This window comes from Vipera berus (assembly GCF_964194415.1).
Source record: "Vipera berus genome assembly, chromosome: 13".
NCBI classification, from domain to species: domain Eukaryota; kingdom Metazoa; phylum Chordata; class Lepidosauria; order Squamata; family Viperidae; genus Vipera; species Vipera berus.
In genome coordinates this window covers 18,722,627-18,739,290 of record NC_138216.1, presented here as the reverse complement: position 1 = coordinate 18,739,290, position 16,664 = coordinate 18,722,627, and the positions used below count along the sequence as shown (strand labels likewise).

At 49.3% G+C, this 16,664-nt stretch overlaps 1 protein-coding gene across 1 annotated transcript; it reads right to left on the bottom strand.

The window, feature by feature from the left end:
* Positions 1-80: 80 nt before the first annotated feature.
* Positions 81-15,298, bottom strand: KDM8 (lysine demethylase 8; the record flags this gene model as incomplete). The annotated part of the gene is made up of 9 exons (XM_081337983.1): positions 81-376; positions 555-647; positions 1,058-1,207; positions 2,875-2,916; positions 3,214-3,346; positions 3,494-3,672; positions 3,747-4,420; positions 6,744-6,850; positions 15,213-15,298. The coding sequence occupies 9 exons, from the start codon at positions 15,296-15,298 to the stop codon at positions 212-214; spliced, it is 1,629 nt and encodes a 542-aa protein (XP_081194109.1). The 3' UTR covers positions 81-211.
* Positions 15,299-16,664: the final 1,366 nt, after the last annotated feature.

The following is a 16,664-nucleotide window of genomic DNA, read 5'->3' as shown; positions in this document are numbered from 1 at the left end:
TGTGCCCACCCCATTGCCGGCAATGGGGAAAAAGCTCTGATATGTTGCACAACATCATATGGCGTTGCGAGTTTGACATGTCTGACTTAGAAGACTAGTTTATTCTGCTTGCTGCATCTTTGGGTGGGTGTGCTTGTCTTGGATCAGCCATGGCCTTCTAACATGGCATTCTTGGTTCCTCTTGAAATGGCTGTTCTGTTCTCAGCATAAATTAGGACCACCAGAAGCTCACAGAGAAGCTGGTGTCCAAGGCTCGAACATAATGCCAGTAACTGGCTGGGATAAACAGGACATCTCCAGGGCTCAAAATACAGTCTTGAAATGTAGCTGCCTTGAACTTAGGAAAGTTCACTAAGTCAGGGTCTTCCACATCGACCTGAAAAAGAAATGGTTTTTTTTAGACTAGACACTTCAAGAAGCTCAAGAATACCCTCCTTACACCCTATGCGGGGAAGGAATGTCTGTCCCTATGCGCCTGTGGCAAAGCCTTTTTGAGCTACCAGCTTTAAAAATCACAGTGACAACTAGTGGCCATTGTTTCTTAAGCCGCCCACCTGGCTGGTGTTGTGAAGAAGGTGCCCTTCATGTGGATACAGTTTTTCAGACTGATCAGGAGAGAACAGGCGGATATATTTGCGTCCCATCACCTGAAAATGGGAACACAAAAAGATAATTGCCTGTCGTGATGGGAAGATGTACTTTGATCACCTACCTGCCCTTCTCTCATTCAGATATTCCAGGCTAGGCCTTTGCAGGGATGGCACCAGGTTTCTTCACACCCCAAGAGTAGAAGGAATACTGACAGCATCCTACTAATTCACAGGGCGAAAGTAGCAACCTGCTATGAAGGCACCTGGAACACCCAGCAAATATCTCTAGTGCCCCATCAATGCTTTGGTCCAATTGAGGCTGCAGGAAATGCATTTTTGGCGGTACCAGAAGTTGGGTAAAGATGGTGGTCCAGAGCAAGCTATTGCCCAAAATATTACATGAAAAATGACAAGGGGTCAGCATCGCTTCTTCCCTGGCAAAAACCTCTGAAGGAGGTAAAACAAACCTGGACCAAGAAATTGTGTTGTGGATCCTGGTGAAGAGGTGAGATGGTCCCGGATGGGCCAAACCAGGCGTTGATGGTGATCTCCTCTTCCTCGTTTTTGCCCAGGCAACAATAGTCCGGGATGCCAATGTCTTCCTTCAGCTCTGGGATCTGGTGATATCCCGTCAGAAGTAAAAGCCAAGAGTGAGTCTGATTTATTTTACTGCATCATGCCAAGAGCAAGATCTGTAGACATCTTTCCATTAAAATGCTTAGGTGGCTTATGGGAATTTAAAATTTACACTGTAAAACATAACAGTGTAAAAGCACCAGGTAGAACGAGAAATAAGATGACACAAGCCTTTCATCAGCATATGACATCAGTTGTATATTATGTATGTAAACTTGTAACTCTTCTCCAGCAATGTTAGGAGGCACTAGGCCAGCACTTTTGTTTGCTGGATCAAACCCATTTGCTCCCCTGAGAGCTGGTAGCAGTTGCTTTCCCTCCATCTGGACAGGGCACTTGCCTCTTGTACACGTTGTATACTATACTCCTTTCAGAGAGCGATAGCCAAATTTGGGCTCCACAGTCTGAAACTCCCCACCTCCCCCAGCTAGTTTGTGGGATGTTGCCCAGATGTTCAGCCCAACGTTTTTATGGTGCTCTGCGAGAATCCATAGACAAAATTATTTGTCTTTGGATCCACCATGCTCAGTCTCTAACGCTGATTGATCCTTTCTCCTCCTTGCTCAGGGTGCCTCTTCAGTAAGAGTAAGAAAAAGGGAACCAGGGCAAGCTTGCTAAAAGAAAATTGAAATAATACTGGATGTAGCCATACACTCAATTCAATGCCATTTAGACTAAGCATGGCTATCTTATTCAAATATATTTCCATAGCACCCAGTACTCCCCATGCAACAATACCAATGGCAGCTTTACCACTGGACTGGGTAATGGAATCTCTGGGCCCTACTTTCAACTCTCTGCAACAAGTGGCGGGAGCAGCAGCCTTCCCTGGCGGAGTGTTTTGGGGCATAGCTCCCAACGATGCAGGCCAGCATGATGGATTAGCTGCATCCAGAGTCATGAAAGAAAACATCCGAAGAGCTCCAGGGTGAAGAGAGGTACTGCGGTAGCATGACCCAAGATGGCTGGTCTACAAGGGACAAGATCTTCCCCAGTATATGTTGATTTGCTTCCATGTCCAATTCAAAGTGCTGGTTGTCGCCTTCAAAGCCCTAGATGGCTTGGGAGCACGTTATCTGAAGGACCGTCTCTTCCCCAGTCACAATTGCCCAACCCACCACAGCAGGGAGGCAGGGAATGCTGCGGGGGGGGGGGGGGGCTCCTAAGGAGGTTCATCTAGTAGGACCAAGAAGGGCCTCCTCTGAGGTGGCTCCCTACCTCTGGAATATCATCCCCATGGAGACAGATTGGCCTCCACTTTGGACACTCTTGCAAGGCCCTGAAGACCCGGTTTTGCCAATGGGCAGAGGACCCAAGTGGGATGCAGCCCATCAAGTGGCTTATCTGACTTTTGTTGCCAGGAGAGTGAGAGATTTATTGCATTTGTGTTTTTTGTATTGGGCTTTTATCCTTGTAAGCTGCCCAGAGACACTGAGACCCAGTTGGGCAGCCATATCATTTTTCACAAATAAATTGGAGGTGAGGGAAGATTAGGCTTCTGACGTCTTTTTTTCATCAACAGGCCTCTCTCTGTGAAGGGTAGTTGGAGGGGGGCACGAGTCCTTTACCCTGAGAACACACTTTGGGGCGTGATTCAGGGCAAAGAGAACCCCTGTTTTCTAGGATCTGCAGTAATTTCTGCATGTACCTGGTCAAAAAGCTGGTGCTGAGCAAGGTATCCATTGGGATTCTGGAATGAAGAGGCAGAAGAAACAAACCGTCATGTAGAACAGCAAAGGGGACAAAAGCAGTCTTTGCAGCAGACTCCCCCCGCCCAACCTAGACCACAGGCGTTGCCCTCCCATTTTCCATGAAGAGGTGTTCTCTGCAACTCAAAATCTTGCAACTGAGCCCACACTAAGATTACTAAAACCGCTGCTACCATACCTTTCGACCACAAAATATTGCCAGGGAGACCTCCCCGTTAAGTTAGCAACACTGATTCACTTCCCTCTCCCCGGGACTTCAATGGACAAAGAGCTCGGACCTCCTGCTTGATGTACTGGCTGATGAACTCCCCGACTGTCATGAGGTTTTGGGACCAATCCTGGTCGGTGTAACGAGCACCCAGCTCCACGGGGACGGTGCGGTGGCCGGCCAACTGCAGGAGGTAATCCACGCTGCCGCAGGAAAAGCCAAAGGTTTGAACGAGAGATTTCACACACACACACACACACACCGCCGCTTCCTCTACCCCGATGGTGTCCGGGCTGCCCGGGCAGAGGGCCCGCGGAGCAGCCGAGGCGACCGGCGGGAGGGACGCTCACCTCCACTTGCGCAGGCAGGGCCAGTGGTCCACCACGCCCTCCAGCACCAGCGGCGCCCCGGGCAGGAGGAAGCGCTCGCGGAAGCGCTGCAGAGACGGGCGCCGCAGCCGGGCCACCGGGCCGCCCTCCGCCGCCGCCGCCTCCTCTCCCTGGGCCGGGGGGCGCTCGGCGCGAGGCTTCTGCGGGGGTGGAGGGGAGGGGTCAGAGGGCGATCTCCCCTCCCCCGCCGGCCTCCCCCGCCCCGCCGTCCTACCTTGCAGGGCGGGCCCTCCGGGGCGGGCAGCAGGCGCTGCAGCAGCGCGGCCAGGCGGGCCAGCTCGGGGCCGGGCGCGCCCAGCAGCAGCGCCAGGTCGCAGGCGCGCAGGGCCTCGGCGCAGGGCCCCTCGGCGCGGCACAGGCAGAGCGCGCGCAGCAGGCAGGCGTGGGCGAAGAGGCGGCGCCAGGCGCGGCCCACGCGCTCCCAGGGCCCCTCCTGCAGCCGCTCCCAGGCCCAGTCGCCCAGCCGCTCGGCCGCCCGCAGGCAGGCCTCCCGCGCCGCCGCCGCCCACCCGCCCGCCGCCTCGGCCTGGCCCAGCAGCGCCGCCGTCTCGCCCAGCAGCGCCGCCGCGCCCACGCCCACCTCGCCCGCCTCCAGGCCCGGCCCGGCCCGCGCGGCCCGCAGCACCTCCGCCGGCTCCAGCGCCGCCCACTCGGCCGCCCCGCTCATGGCCGCCCGCCCGGGATGCTCTGGCCGGGAGCGGCGCCCGCCTCGCGTCACTCCGAGGCGCCGCGGCAGCTCCGCGCCTGCGCAGACGCTCGCTTCCGCCCCTCCCTTCCGCCGCTGCCCGTGCGCGGCGTTACCCGGCGGGGCGCTAGGGGGCGGGCTGCCTCTAATGAGTCGCTGCCCGGGCGATGCCGCGAAGTGGCGGGGGAGGAGCTTTCGGCAAACTGCAGGCCCAAGCCCCGCCCCCCGTGGGCGAGTTCAGCCGGGGCCCCGCCCCACGCGGCCGCGGGTTGAGCTCCGCGCTCGCCTTCGCGGCCGGGGCTGCTGGCGGGAGCCGCCGCTGGCCCCTCGGGAGGCTGGGGCCCTTCTCTCGCGGCAGCCCTTTCAAGTGGTTCTCAACCTCGGCAACTTAAAGATGTGTGGGCTTCAACTCCCAGAATTCTGCTGTCTCGGTTTGGGAATTCTGGGAGTTGAAGTCCACCCGTTGCCGAGGTTGAGAAAAACGATTCGAATCTATTAGGTATTATGATTGTGCGGCCGACGGAAAGAGCCGCGGCTCCCGGCGTCTCTTGGCGTGCAGCTTCGGGAGGAGAAAGGAGGCGCTGCGGAGCCACCCGCTCTCTGCCGCCTCTTGCTCGGGAAGGCCCCGCGCTGCAGGCGACGACCGTTCCGAAGGCGCTGGGGAGAGCGCTTAGCTGAATTAATTGTGAAACAAAAGTCTTGCCTACCGATGACTGGCTTGCAAGGGTGGGAGTTTGCCTGCGTGGCTCATGGCAACGGCCGCCTTCCCAACTGGCATATACGGGGTCCACTCCAAGCGGGGGGGGGCTGCCCCTTTGGGACTTGCTTCCCACCAACCCCTTTATTTGCAAGTAAAAGTTTCTTTTCCTTTCCACCTAAGTGGTGGTGGTGGGGGTCATTGGGCCTGCACAGCAGGTAAAAGGACGCAAGCTTTCTGGGACCACCCTCCCTTCCCTGGGGAGGCCAAGCTCCGGCTGGGCGTTGCTAGCAGACACCTCCCTGCCCCCTCCCTCAGCGTTGCGGTGTTATGGTTGGCCTTGGTTTGCCAGATGTTACTGCTCAAGGTTCTCTAAGTGCCTCTGCCCTGGTTGCTTCAAGGCATGGTCAGTTAAGGGGGTCCAGAAATGGGGCTGGGATGCGCCTGAGCTGCTCAAAAGGTTCAGAATATCTGGAGGTTCCTCTGCTTTACCTGCTCTGCCCAGGTAAAGGTGCTGCTGAGAGAAGAAGCAACTGCCCTAAATAGGCTCCTCTGAGGGGAAGCGTGTGCAGTTTAGGTAACCTGGTGGCCCCTTTTCCCATTCAAGAAGCTCTGAAGAATTCCCCTCTGAGAATCAAACAGCTTGATAAATGCCCAGTCTCCAAGGCTAATTGCAACCTCCTGGATTTCCTTCAACTTCTCATAATTTGGATCAGATAAACAACAGTATAGTCCTGCATATTCAATCGTGTTTGTGTTACTGGAAGAATCTGGACTTTTAGTGTTGTACAATGTTAGATTTTATCCAGAATGGTATTTCTTCCAGTGCAAACTTCCATTTTGTTCCTGTAAAATTTAGGCCTGCAGCAACACTCTTAGGCCTCCAAATGTTGAGGGTGGCCAGTTAACCAAGGTCTGGCATTTTTTAAGTTGGGCAGAAAGCATGGCAAACTTTCAAAAAATGGCAGGCTTGGGTTGACCAGCCTTTCTGGCCACTTTGAAGCCAGTGTCCGGGTCTGGCTCTCCCACTCCCGAGACGTGGGTTCAGTGCTGGGATCCTGTTCATTCTGCTCAATGACTATCCAGAAGCCACCCCTTGCTTTCACCCTGCTCCAATAAGTTTTGATTATAGCACTCACTTCTGAAGCCTTGAATACCCTTCCAGGTATATGAGGAGTCGTATAGCCAACCTCTATACCTGTCAATACCCATTTATTCAGAGATACTCTTGGTGATTTTCAGACACAACAGCTTATTTCCTCTGCTCCAATCCTTGCCACACAGACCCAAAGGATCACACATCTGGCTATTAATTGTGTCTGTGCATACCTTGGGAGACAAAAAAATCTACCACAATCTTAGTAAAAATTTAAAAGGCTTTCTTAGTGGAAAAGCAAGGCCTAAAAGGAATGGTTGTGGCTATTGCTCTGGAATGGCTCTGCTTAGTGTGACTTGCTTGCCCTTCTTAGCCTTGCTTTTCTACTCCACGAAAAACCAGCTTGCAAAGCAGTCTTCAAGATCTAAGTACACGCATGGGCATGATTAAAGCTTCTAGAGTCTAGACAAAACAGGCCCCAAAGCAGGAGTCACTGTTCTGTATTTACCTAACCCCATTCTTTTTGAACAAGCATTCATGTTGCTTTGTGAATCCTCAATCCTTTTATGAAAAAGTGTCCCCTCCCCATCTTGTCCCAGGTTGGAAGGTCAGATTTCCAAATACTCTGGGACAAAGTGAGGTGGCTGAGAAAGATAAGTGGACGATGGTGGGAATCGCTGTGCACTGTGTCTGAAGGAGATGAGTCTAGTGGGAGCTAATTTAAAGAACAGACCTGCATTCCCCAGAACGTTGTTTGATCCCTTGAGGGTTTCTGCCTTCAGGAGTCTCCCTTGGCTGCATTCTGTGCGCCATGGAAGCGAAGGTTTTGGTATTCTCTGCCTAATAAGAACAGAGATATCAGTGGTTGGAAAGAGCTGCTCTGAGAAGTGGCATCTGACTGTGGTGTCTTCCCCAAGGCTGAATAGGTTACTAGGTAAGGCCCTGGCCAGCTCCAGAGTCATGCAACAGTCATGAAGGCTCAGTAGATATAATTGCCAGAGTGATTACATAGCACCCATGGTAGAAAGCCTTAAATTGTTCCCCTCAAATTAACATTCTTTTTTTCACAGACAACAGCTGGTTCACAGCTTGAACGCAACAGCTAAAATAAATTAAATAAAAGAGGCAATAAAATTCAAACCTAATTTAATTTGTGGTACATGCAGATGCTGGCAACACTTTTAAAATACAACAAAATATGTGAATGTCAGCAAACTCCAATAACTGCTTGGTTCTCATTACTGCAGAGGTCACAAAAACAAAGTAAAGCAAGATTAATGTGGCAAGGCCCAAGAAAGAGTGACTCTCCTTGAAGGACCAAGACTTGTGAATTCAGGAAGACTATCAGGCCTACTGTAGAGTGGCATCTCTCCTTACGGAACCCATCTGCAGTTTGCTGTGTTTGTTCCTGGAGAGGGATAAAGGTGGTGGTGAGGACAAGAGTATAATATTTTATTTATATCATGCCTTTCTATTTATGAAGCTGTGGTTTAAGTTAAGCATCATTTCAGATGGAGAAACATTTGCCAGTCTGGGTGCCTGAGTCAGGATGAGCAGAGTTCCAGGTATACAGTGATAGCATATGTTGACTTTATGGTCTTGGGTTTGAGCAGCATGTGCTGATTGTTTTGTGTTTCATTATTTTTTTGTATGCTGCACTGACTCCTTCAAATAAATAAATACACCTACACAAAAGAAAAATAAATAATTAAAATTATTCTTTAGAAACAAGCTCATATAAAATGGAAGATCTTTAGTACCAAATCATGGGACTCTACTGAAGTTGATCTGGGCTACCGTTGGGATGGCTTGTGGCAGCAGCTTTCTTGCTAATGAGCTTCCTTCTTTTAATCAACAACAAGACTTGGAATCTCAGGACTGGGAAGAACCATTTTGTCTAATGCTCTGCTTTATTTAGGGATCCCAATGAAAGTGTTCTGGGTTTGCCATAGGCCAGACATGTCAAACACAAGGCCCGGGGGGCAGATCCGGCCCGCAAAGTGGTTTCATGTGGCCCCGGAAGCCATCCTGGAAACAGTGAGGGAACAGTCCCCGCTGCCTTGGCACTGGCCCAGAGACCCTCCTTCTGCCAGAGACCCTCAGTTCTGTCCCACTCCTGCCCAGGCCCCCATAGGCACCCTTGATGCCAATTATGTAGAGCTGGCCATGCCCACCCAGTAGGCCATACGCACTCCAGCTGCGCCCACCCAGTAGGCCGCGCCCACCCTGGCCATACCCACCCGGCCCCTCGAGGGCAACCACAATGCTGATGTGGCCCTCAATGAAATTGAGTTTGACACCCCTGCCATAGGCTGTCTTCTGCTTTGCATGAGACTGGGAATTTTCTCATGGAGGTGGCAAAAATTGAGAGGGGAAGATGGAGGAGGCAGCCCTGGGGTCCTAATGGGCAAAGGTGACTCCACTGGTATAGCGGTGAAGGGTTCTGGAACAAAGGGAGATTGTTTAGTGTCTAACTGTTACCTTCTTCCTGCTTTTTGTAATTGGCTTTTGCACCAGGGAAATTTCATGCAAGTGTGGGAAACGTACATGGATGTGATATACTGAAGAAGGGAATAAGGGAGTGTACAGGAATGATTGGTGTCTTCTTTATGATGTAATGGCTCTGTTGTCTGATTATCATTGTATGAACTTTCTAACAATATATAAATCTAATAAAATCTAACAAAGTTTATAAAGCTATGCTACCAATTTTCTAATGCGTGGCACTTCTGGATGTAACTCTGCCAGCGTTCCAGATTGTTCTCCACCCACCTGCTTAATTTGATCAAATAAAATGCTGCTTGATCAAGAAGTCTCCACTTGGGTTATCCGATTAGATTGATATGGTATCTCCAGTTTAAGTGAGGGACTGGGACCTTACAGCGGCATGAGATTTTGTAGAGTCAGAAATGTTGTGGGTCTACAAGGCCAAATTCCCTGTGCCTCAGTGCCTCTTAGCCCCAGGAAGGCGGCAATGGCAAACTGCGCTTGAGAAATTTTGCCAGGAAAGCTGTGGGGACATGACCAGGCAGTCCCCAGGAGCCGAAGCTGACCTGAAGGCTTTATACACACACAGAGTACACACACACACACACACACACACACACACACACACACACAGACACACGATTGGCGTTCTGAGTCCAGCTAGCCTATAAACATTTTCAGTCCCTCTTCTGGCATTTTAAGAAAGTGGAGTGGGAGAAGATACTTCTAATGGGAAGTTAGCCCCGACTCCTCTTCCCTCACGACTGAGCAGGATATTAATTGGTTTACTTTACTCAGGTTTCTATGCTTCTCTGTTAACAAGGGAGAGCCAGCTTATTGTGGGAATGGATTCATGTTTAGATTCTGGCTTTCTGGCCTGCTGTTCTACCTGCTGGCTACTGGTAAGTACAGATAGAATAGAATAGAGCTGGAAGGGACCTTGGAGGTCTTCTAGTCCAGCCCCTTGCTCAAGCAGGAGAACTTATACCATTTCAGACAAATGGTTGTCCGGTTTCCTCTTAAAATCCTCCAGTGATGGAGCGCCCACGATTTCTGGTGGCAAGCTGTTCCACTGGTTAATTGTCCTCACTGTTAGGAAGTTTCTCCTTAATTCTAGGTTGCTTCTCTCTGGTCAGTTTCCAACCATTATTTCTTGTCCTGCTCTCTGGTGCTTTGGTGAATAATTTGACCACCTCTTCTTTGTGGCAGCCCCTCAAATACTGGAATACTGCTATCATGTTGCTGTCATGCTTCCGACAGATGAAACTCTTCAAAAGAACCTTTTTAACAAACCAGTGCTGGCTACTTCGTTTGTTTTTAGTTGTTCACAGATCTGTTTTTTGATTATCTTTTCTAGGAACTTCCTAAGTATTGATATTAGGCTGATTGGTCTGTAGTTTCCTGGGTCTTTTCCCCCCCTTTCTTGAAGATTGTCATTTTATAGTGAATTGCCTAGTCAGGACTGGATCATTCTGCTTAGAAAGTCACTGATCCAAAGGAACACTTGCAGTGGCTTTAAATTAAAATAGTTAAATATAATTACAAATGGAAATACAGGAATGAAAAAGTCTAAATCTGCATTCACACAAGACATTTAAAGTTGAAACTTTACAGATGCGTTTACAGAATACGCTCAACTATGTTAATTTTAAGCTTGGATTTTGTTGTTATTTGAGCTTAGTTTACAGTTTATTGTACTATCTAAAGAAAACCTGTTTCTTTAGTTCGTGATTCAGTGCAATGTGAGAAACCGGCTCATGGCTTAATTCAGCCAAGCCTTACGAATACAGCTAAAGCTAAAGCTTGGTGTGCGTGCTAGGAGCTCTCATAGAACTCAGCAAAGCTGGCCTTTGAGTTAACCTGTGTGGGATTGGGCCATAAAGTATTTTTAATTGCCTCCCTGCTATTTGGAAAATGTTGAAGCCTTGCAATCTGCTTTGTAACAAATAATTAGGCTGCCACTGAGAGCAATCGGGCAGATTCCTGTATGGTCCCCTTGTGCAGGCAAAGGCTATTGACTCATAAAAAGGGAAATGGGAAAAGCAGCGGGCTCGGTAAATCACCCCCCAGAACTCCTTGGCTCATTTCTTCTGAAAGCTGCTCCGAGAAACAGGCTGGCAAATCAGCAGGGGCGCAACTGGCAAGTCAGCAGGAAGGGTGCCCCCCCCCCGGGATAAATCCTGCCCCTGGAGAAGGCGATGCTCAGAAGAGACACGGCTCAAGTACAAGAACCCCTTGTCTCCGCTGCACCAGGTATAATGTCACCTTTCCTTGGTTAACATTATCCCGTCCCACGATATCAGAGACATTATGACAATATGTTGCTTTACGCAAAGGTACACAACAGCGCTATTTGTGCGACCCAGCAGCTGCCACTCTCCATGGAGCAGATGGCCCTGATTAAAAACGCAATGCGGGGAACAGGTTGATGGAGGCATCACAGTCGTTACACCTGCCTCGTCCCATTAGACGCTCGCCTGACAGCCTGCAAGAACGAGCGCCTCTCCTCAGGGAATCAGGTTTTAGCTGCCCCCCAACCCCCACCCCAAAGGGACCAAGATCATGGTGGGAAAAGCAACCTGCCCTTTGGGGGAGGCAATGACTTGTCCTGCCTTCTAGGGAAAAATGTAAGAAAATGGGAAGACGTGTCTTACCCAGTCATGGAAATCAACCACCCTTGTCCCCCAGTCAAAGCGAAGCCGGCACACATCAGTTCAGGATCTTCCATGTTAACAGCATGTTGTACTTGCTGGCACTTTCAAGAGCAGCAAATGCCTACAGATAACCCAAATCATGGAGCTGTTTTGAGGGAGTTCCTGCCTGGATCCTTAATAAACTCTTGGCAGTTACAGATAATAAAAGGTAAAGGGTAAAGGTTCCCCCGCACATGCATGCTAGTCGTTTCCAACTCTAGGGGCTGGTGCTCATCTCCGTTTCAAAGCCGAAGAGCCAGCACTTGTCCTAGGACATCTCCGTGGTCATGTGGCTGGCATGACTAGACGCCAAAGGTGCACGGAACGCTGTTACCTTCCCACCGGAGTGGTCCCTATTTTTCTACTTGCATTTTTACGTGCTTTCGAACTGCTAGGTTGGCAGAAGCTGGGACGAGTAACAGGCGCTCACTCTGCTACGCGGCACTCGGGATTCGACCCGCCAAACTGCCGACCTTCTGATCGACAAGCTCAGCGTCCTAACCCACTGAGCCACCGCGTCCCTTTACAAATAATGACAAGTAGTAAAAAGGTTCAGTTCCAACAATGCAGAAACAAACCCCCACTATATAAAAAGATTTGGAAAGCGCCATTAAGTCCCATATTCTACCCCAAGCAGAAATTCAGGCATCCTAGGCATCCTTCCACCATCTTCCCTCTCTCTTCTGTGTAAATTGGCTGACCCGGAGAGGGGGAAGCCTTGGAAGTGACTGGCTGGTCCATGGCTTCCTGGCTACAACCGAAAGGGCCCTCAAAAGACTCCACCCTGACCCTTCTGGGGCCCCTCTGTCCATAGGATCACTAGAGGGCGGTGGACAAGGCCCACCTGGTCCCCACACTGGACCCCTTCCTCCCACCCCAGCTCTTCAGCGGCGCCATTGACTCCCTGGCTGCTGCCCCAGCATGACCTGTGAATGGAAACATCTATATCTATCTATATCTATATCTATATCTATATCTATATCTATATCTATATATCTATATATCTATATCTATATCTATATCTATATCTATATCTATATCTACAGTATATCTATATCTATCTATATCTATCTATCTATCTATCTATCTATCTATCTATCTATCTATCTATCTATCTATCTATCTATCTATCTATATGTTTGGTCATTCGGGTTTTTCCCCGCGTAGAACTAAAGGTGTAGGAGCAACGTTTCGACGAAATCCCATCCGTCATCATCAGGCTGGTGGCTTCAGCTTCCTTCTTCTGGGAGAAGCATGTGGTAGTGGCTGTTTGTTCTCTTTTTTAAACTGCCAGAGGGGGTGTGTTCTGTGGGTGGAGGTGTGCTCTGATTGGGTGGGGGATTAAGTATGTTCTGATTGGGTGGGAGTGTGTTTTGAATGGTGGGTGTGTTCTGATTGGGTGGGGGTGTGTTTTGAGTGGATGGGCTGGTCTCAGCTGCCAGCCTTAGACCTGAGCTGGTGAGTTCTGCTGCTTTTGTTCGGCTTCGTGTTTGTGGTGGTGCTATGTTTTTATAGTGGGTGTCTGTTTGCTTATTGTGTGGTTTGGAGGGGTTTAAAGTGGCTGATCTTGCAGCTGTAGTTAGGTTTCTGTTTTGTGGTTGTGTGTCGTTATATATATATATATATATATATATATATATATATATATATATATATATATATATATATATATATATATATCACTCCCCCCCCCGACTCTTTGCTGCCGTCTAGTAGTTAATAGTTAAAGAGCTGAGTAGGTGACTGACAGGAATGGAGAAAAAGTTCAAAAAAACCCCCCAAACAAAACAATGCCTAGAGTAGCCAGGGTACTGTGCCTGCCAATTGGAGGATGCTTCTCATGGGCTGGATGTTGAGAGCAGAATTCCATCCAAGGGAAACCCCAATGATGACTAAGGAGAACATTTCGGCCCCAACCTGCAACAATAATGACAAATGCAATTAGTACTTGCACATTTTTATTGTTGCTTAGAAAATAACTGTGAAACATTCTGAATCGGGATTGTAGGAGGCATGATATTTTATCAATTTTCTAAATATAAAATAGTCTCACAATTGCCAGTGATTATCATAACCCTGTGGAGAGGATCTGGGCAAACATACATGAAGAAGGAGCTAAAAATATAGAAATTACGCCCACCCCAAAGGGGAAAGAAAAGAGGCTGTGATGGATAAAGGATGGATGGGTGCAAAGGATAAATTATAAAATGTACAATCTTAAAAAATAAAAAACCTCAAACACCAATCTGGAACCACAAAAACTTAGAGGAGAAACATGTAATGGACAGGAAGGACTCCTCATTCTTGCTACGTTTACTGGGTAATTCCCCCCTCTTAAAATGTTAGGGATTGGGCCAAGTTAATGCCTTTGATTTGACTGACACTACACCATCAGCCATAAATTGGGTACTTTTGCTACTTCATATTTTTCGCAAATTTCAAGTCCTTCAATGGGATTGTCTCACGAGTCCTCAGCTGTTATTTTATTCCCTGCAGACATGGCTACTACCTTTGTACACAGATCAGATAACCATTCCCTTTCCTAGCTAATTCACACAGCTGGTGATTACTTGCCAAGCTCCTGTTATAATCACCGGGGGAAGAATTATAAATAAAATGTGTACAAGCAACAGATGTTATCACTTTAAAAATGGATCCGTCATGCATCACCAAAAAATGACCCTGGTAGGATCTGAGTGGTGAACCGCTAAGCAGGTGGTCTGCGGTCTTTTATAACCTCTCCAAGAATGGCAGAGCCATTGTGATTAGTTCAGATTAACAGTAAGGGGAAGAAAAAGGACCTCAGAGGAGCCTCCCTCCTGTGGTGTCCCTGGGAAAGAAGTCCTTTCTTCAAACAAAGCTCTCTGTAGGTTTGTCAACTGCCAGCTTTTCTCTCTGAAGAATAACAGATTTGGAAAGGACCGTGGTGGTTCTTCTGGTCCAACCCCAACTGTGGATTATTTGTAACATAGTAGAAGAAGTCTCCAAGGACGTCTCATTCAAGTCCCTAAATATTTAGGTAGGTGGATCTCCAGCCTGCTGTGAAGGGAAACGTCCTGATTCAGAGGACCATCCATGGGGCCGCAGTCACGCTCTCCCTTCTCTCTCAAATTTACGGTACCTGGTTTCCTTATAGTTTGGATTCATTGGTTCTGGTCCTGCTTTCTGGGGAACAGAGAACAAGAGCACTCCCTCCTCAACATAACACTTATTTCATTTTATTATTTTATTCTAATCAATTTATATGCCTGTCCATTTGGCAAAAGAGACTGTGGCTGACTAGCCTAGATTTAAAAATGCACTGTACAAAATAAACTCAATTTAGGGAAATCTCTGAGAGGAATGGCACTCAAGGACAACCCAAATGGTTAGTAAATCACAGATGACATCAACTATCTTCCTGTCTCCCATACTTGAGAAAACATCCCTTCTTAAAAGTCTTCCTGAAATGCCAACAGTTGTCAGGGCCAACAGAATTTCAGGGCACAGGACGTCGCAAAGGACAGACTCTACCACAGAAAAGGCACACACTTCCTGGCTCCAGCTGGGTGATGTTCTTGAATGGATGGAACTCAGAGACCTAATGGGGTGGGTAAAAATAATTGGGGGAAAAAAACGGCTCCCGTGCACTACAGCTGACAATCTTGGAATACACCTGGAAGCCAGCTGGGAGACAGGGCACTGCTGGAGCAGGTGGGCATGGATGGCTGCCTGCTCTGCTGCCTTCTGCATCAGCTGCGCTTCCTGGTATTCTTCTGGTGCAGAAGCTCACAGTGTACATATAAACAGCAAGTAATAGGTCATAGGTCATAATCATAATTACAATCATTAATCATAAGTTACAAACAATGATACATCATAAGAAACCAATCAGAGAAGATAGTAGGAAAGATGAGAAAAGATGAGAAATGAGACAGTTGCTGTGGGAATTACTGTGTTTCCCCAAAAATAAGACCTGGTCTTATATTTTTTTGCCTCCAAAAGAGGCACCAGTTCTTATTTTGCGGGGGGGGGCATCTTACCTTAGGATCGCTGCAGCCAGGCCTCCCACGCTCTGACACCTGTTGCGCTGCTGCCTGAGTTCTTCTGCGGCTGCTTGTGGCTGCATGCCACGTGGCACATTGCACCACTGCTGTCAGCAGGAAGTCGCATGGCTCATCGTCCGATCGTGACGCTGCCACTGTTTGCAGCAGGGGCCATGTGGCGCATTGCTCAGATCATACTAGTGCCACTGCTCATGGCAGGAGGCCACGAGGCTCATCCCACCAATCGTGAGTGGGCACGATCGGTGCGACAAGCCTCATGGCCTCCTGCTGTGAGCAGCAGCACCGGCATGATCAGTGCAATGCGCTGTGTGTTTTTTTGTTGCGGCGGCAGCAGCACTATTGGCACAATGAGCCTCATGGCCCCCTAGCACAACTGGCAGTAGCAGCGTGATGCGCCACATAGCGTGTGGTCGCAGCCACAGAAGAACTCGGGCAGTGGTGCAACAGGTGCCAGGGTGTGGAAGGCCTGGCTGTGGCGGTCCTAAGATAAGTAGGTGTGGGGTGTGTGAGCAGCTCCACCCCCACCCCCGCCCTAGCTTGATTTTTATGTGAGTGCCGCGCCCCACAACTACGGCTTATTTTGGGGATAGGGCTTATTTTCAGAGAAACATGGCAAGTTACAGAAAATATTGGATATTGTAAGGACCTGTCCCAACTGGCCCTCTTAGGAAAGTATGACTCTTGACTCGTATGTGGAGTCAAAGAACTTTTACGGAGAGACAGAGGTTGCAGTAAGGTCAAGCGGAATCTAACATTCCTGCCTGAAGCACCCAGCTATTCTTCCCACTTTGAAACCCAGCCCCACCCACTGACCAGTTGAGCTGCCAATACAGCACCGCAAAGTTGTTTTGAGAGCGCTGAGATACAGGACAGACAAGGGTCATCCTCAGGGCGCAGCGACCTTGGAGTCAGGCTGGAACCGGCTGGGAGGGAGTCCGGACGTCCGAAGAGGATGCCCCTCCCTAATTCCCAAGCAGCTACAGCATTACAGTATGCAAAGAATGCTCCCCCAAAGGGAGGCCTCCTCCCCCCTCCCCCAGAACGGCAGGGCACCCGAAAAAAAGGGGACCTGACAGATATATTGTAAAAGGAGAAGAGCTAAGAATTTTGATTTTCTTTTTCATTCTGGTTACTGTAGGAAGCCCACATTGGCCACCCTGAGACTCACTGGGGAAACGTCTGACCTTCAAGGTCTGAAAGGAAAGAAAAGCCCCAGTGAAGAAAGCAGAAGCCACTTGGGGAGGGCTGTTATCAGGCAATCCGTGGACCAAGAGAAACAAATGGGGGCCTGTCCTTGTTGTGGCTCCTCTTCCTGGGGGGGTGACTTGCAACCTTTGTAGCCGGTTTCCCTATGACGGGGGCTACTAAAGGGCTCAGGGCCTGGACACCAAGAGTGCAGAGGGCAAACACGGAGAACCAGTATTTTGG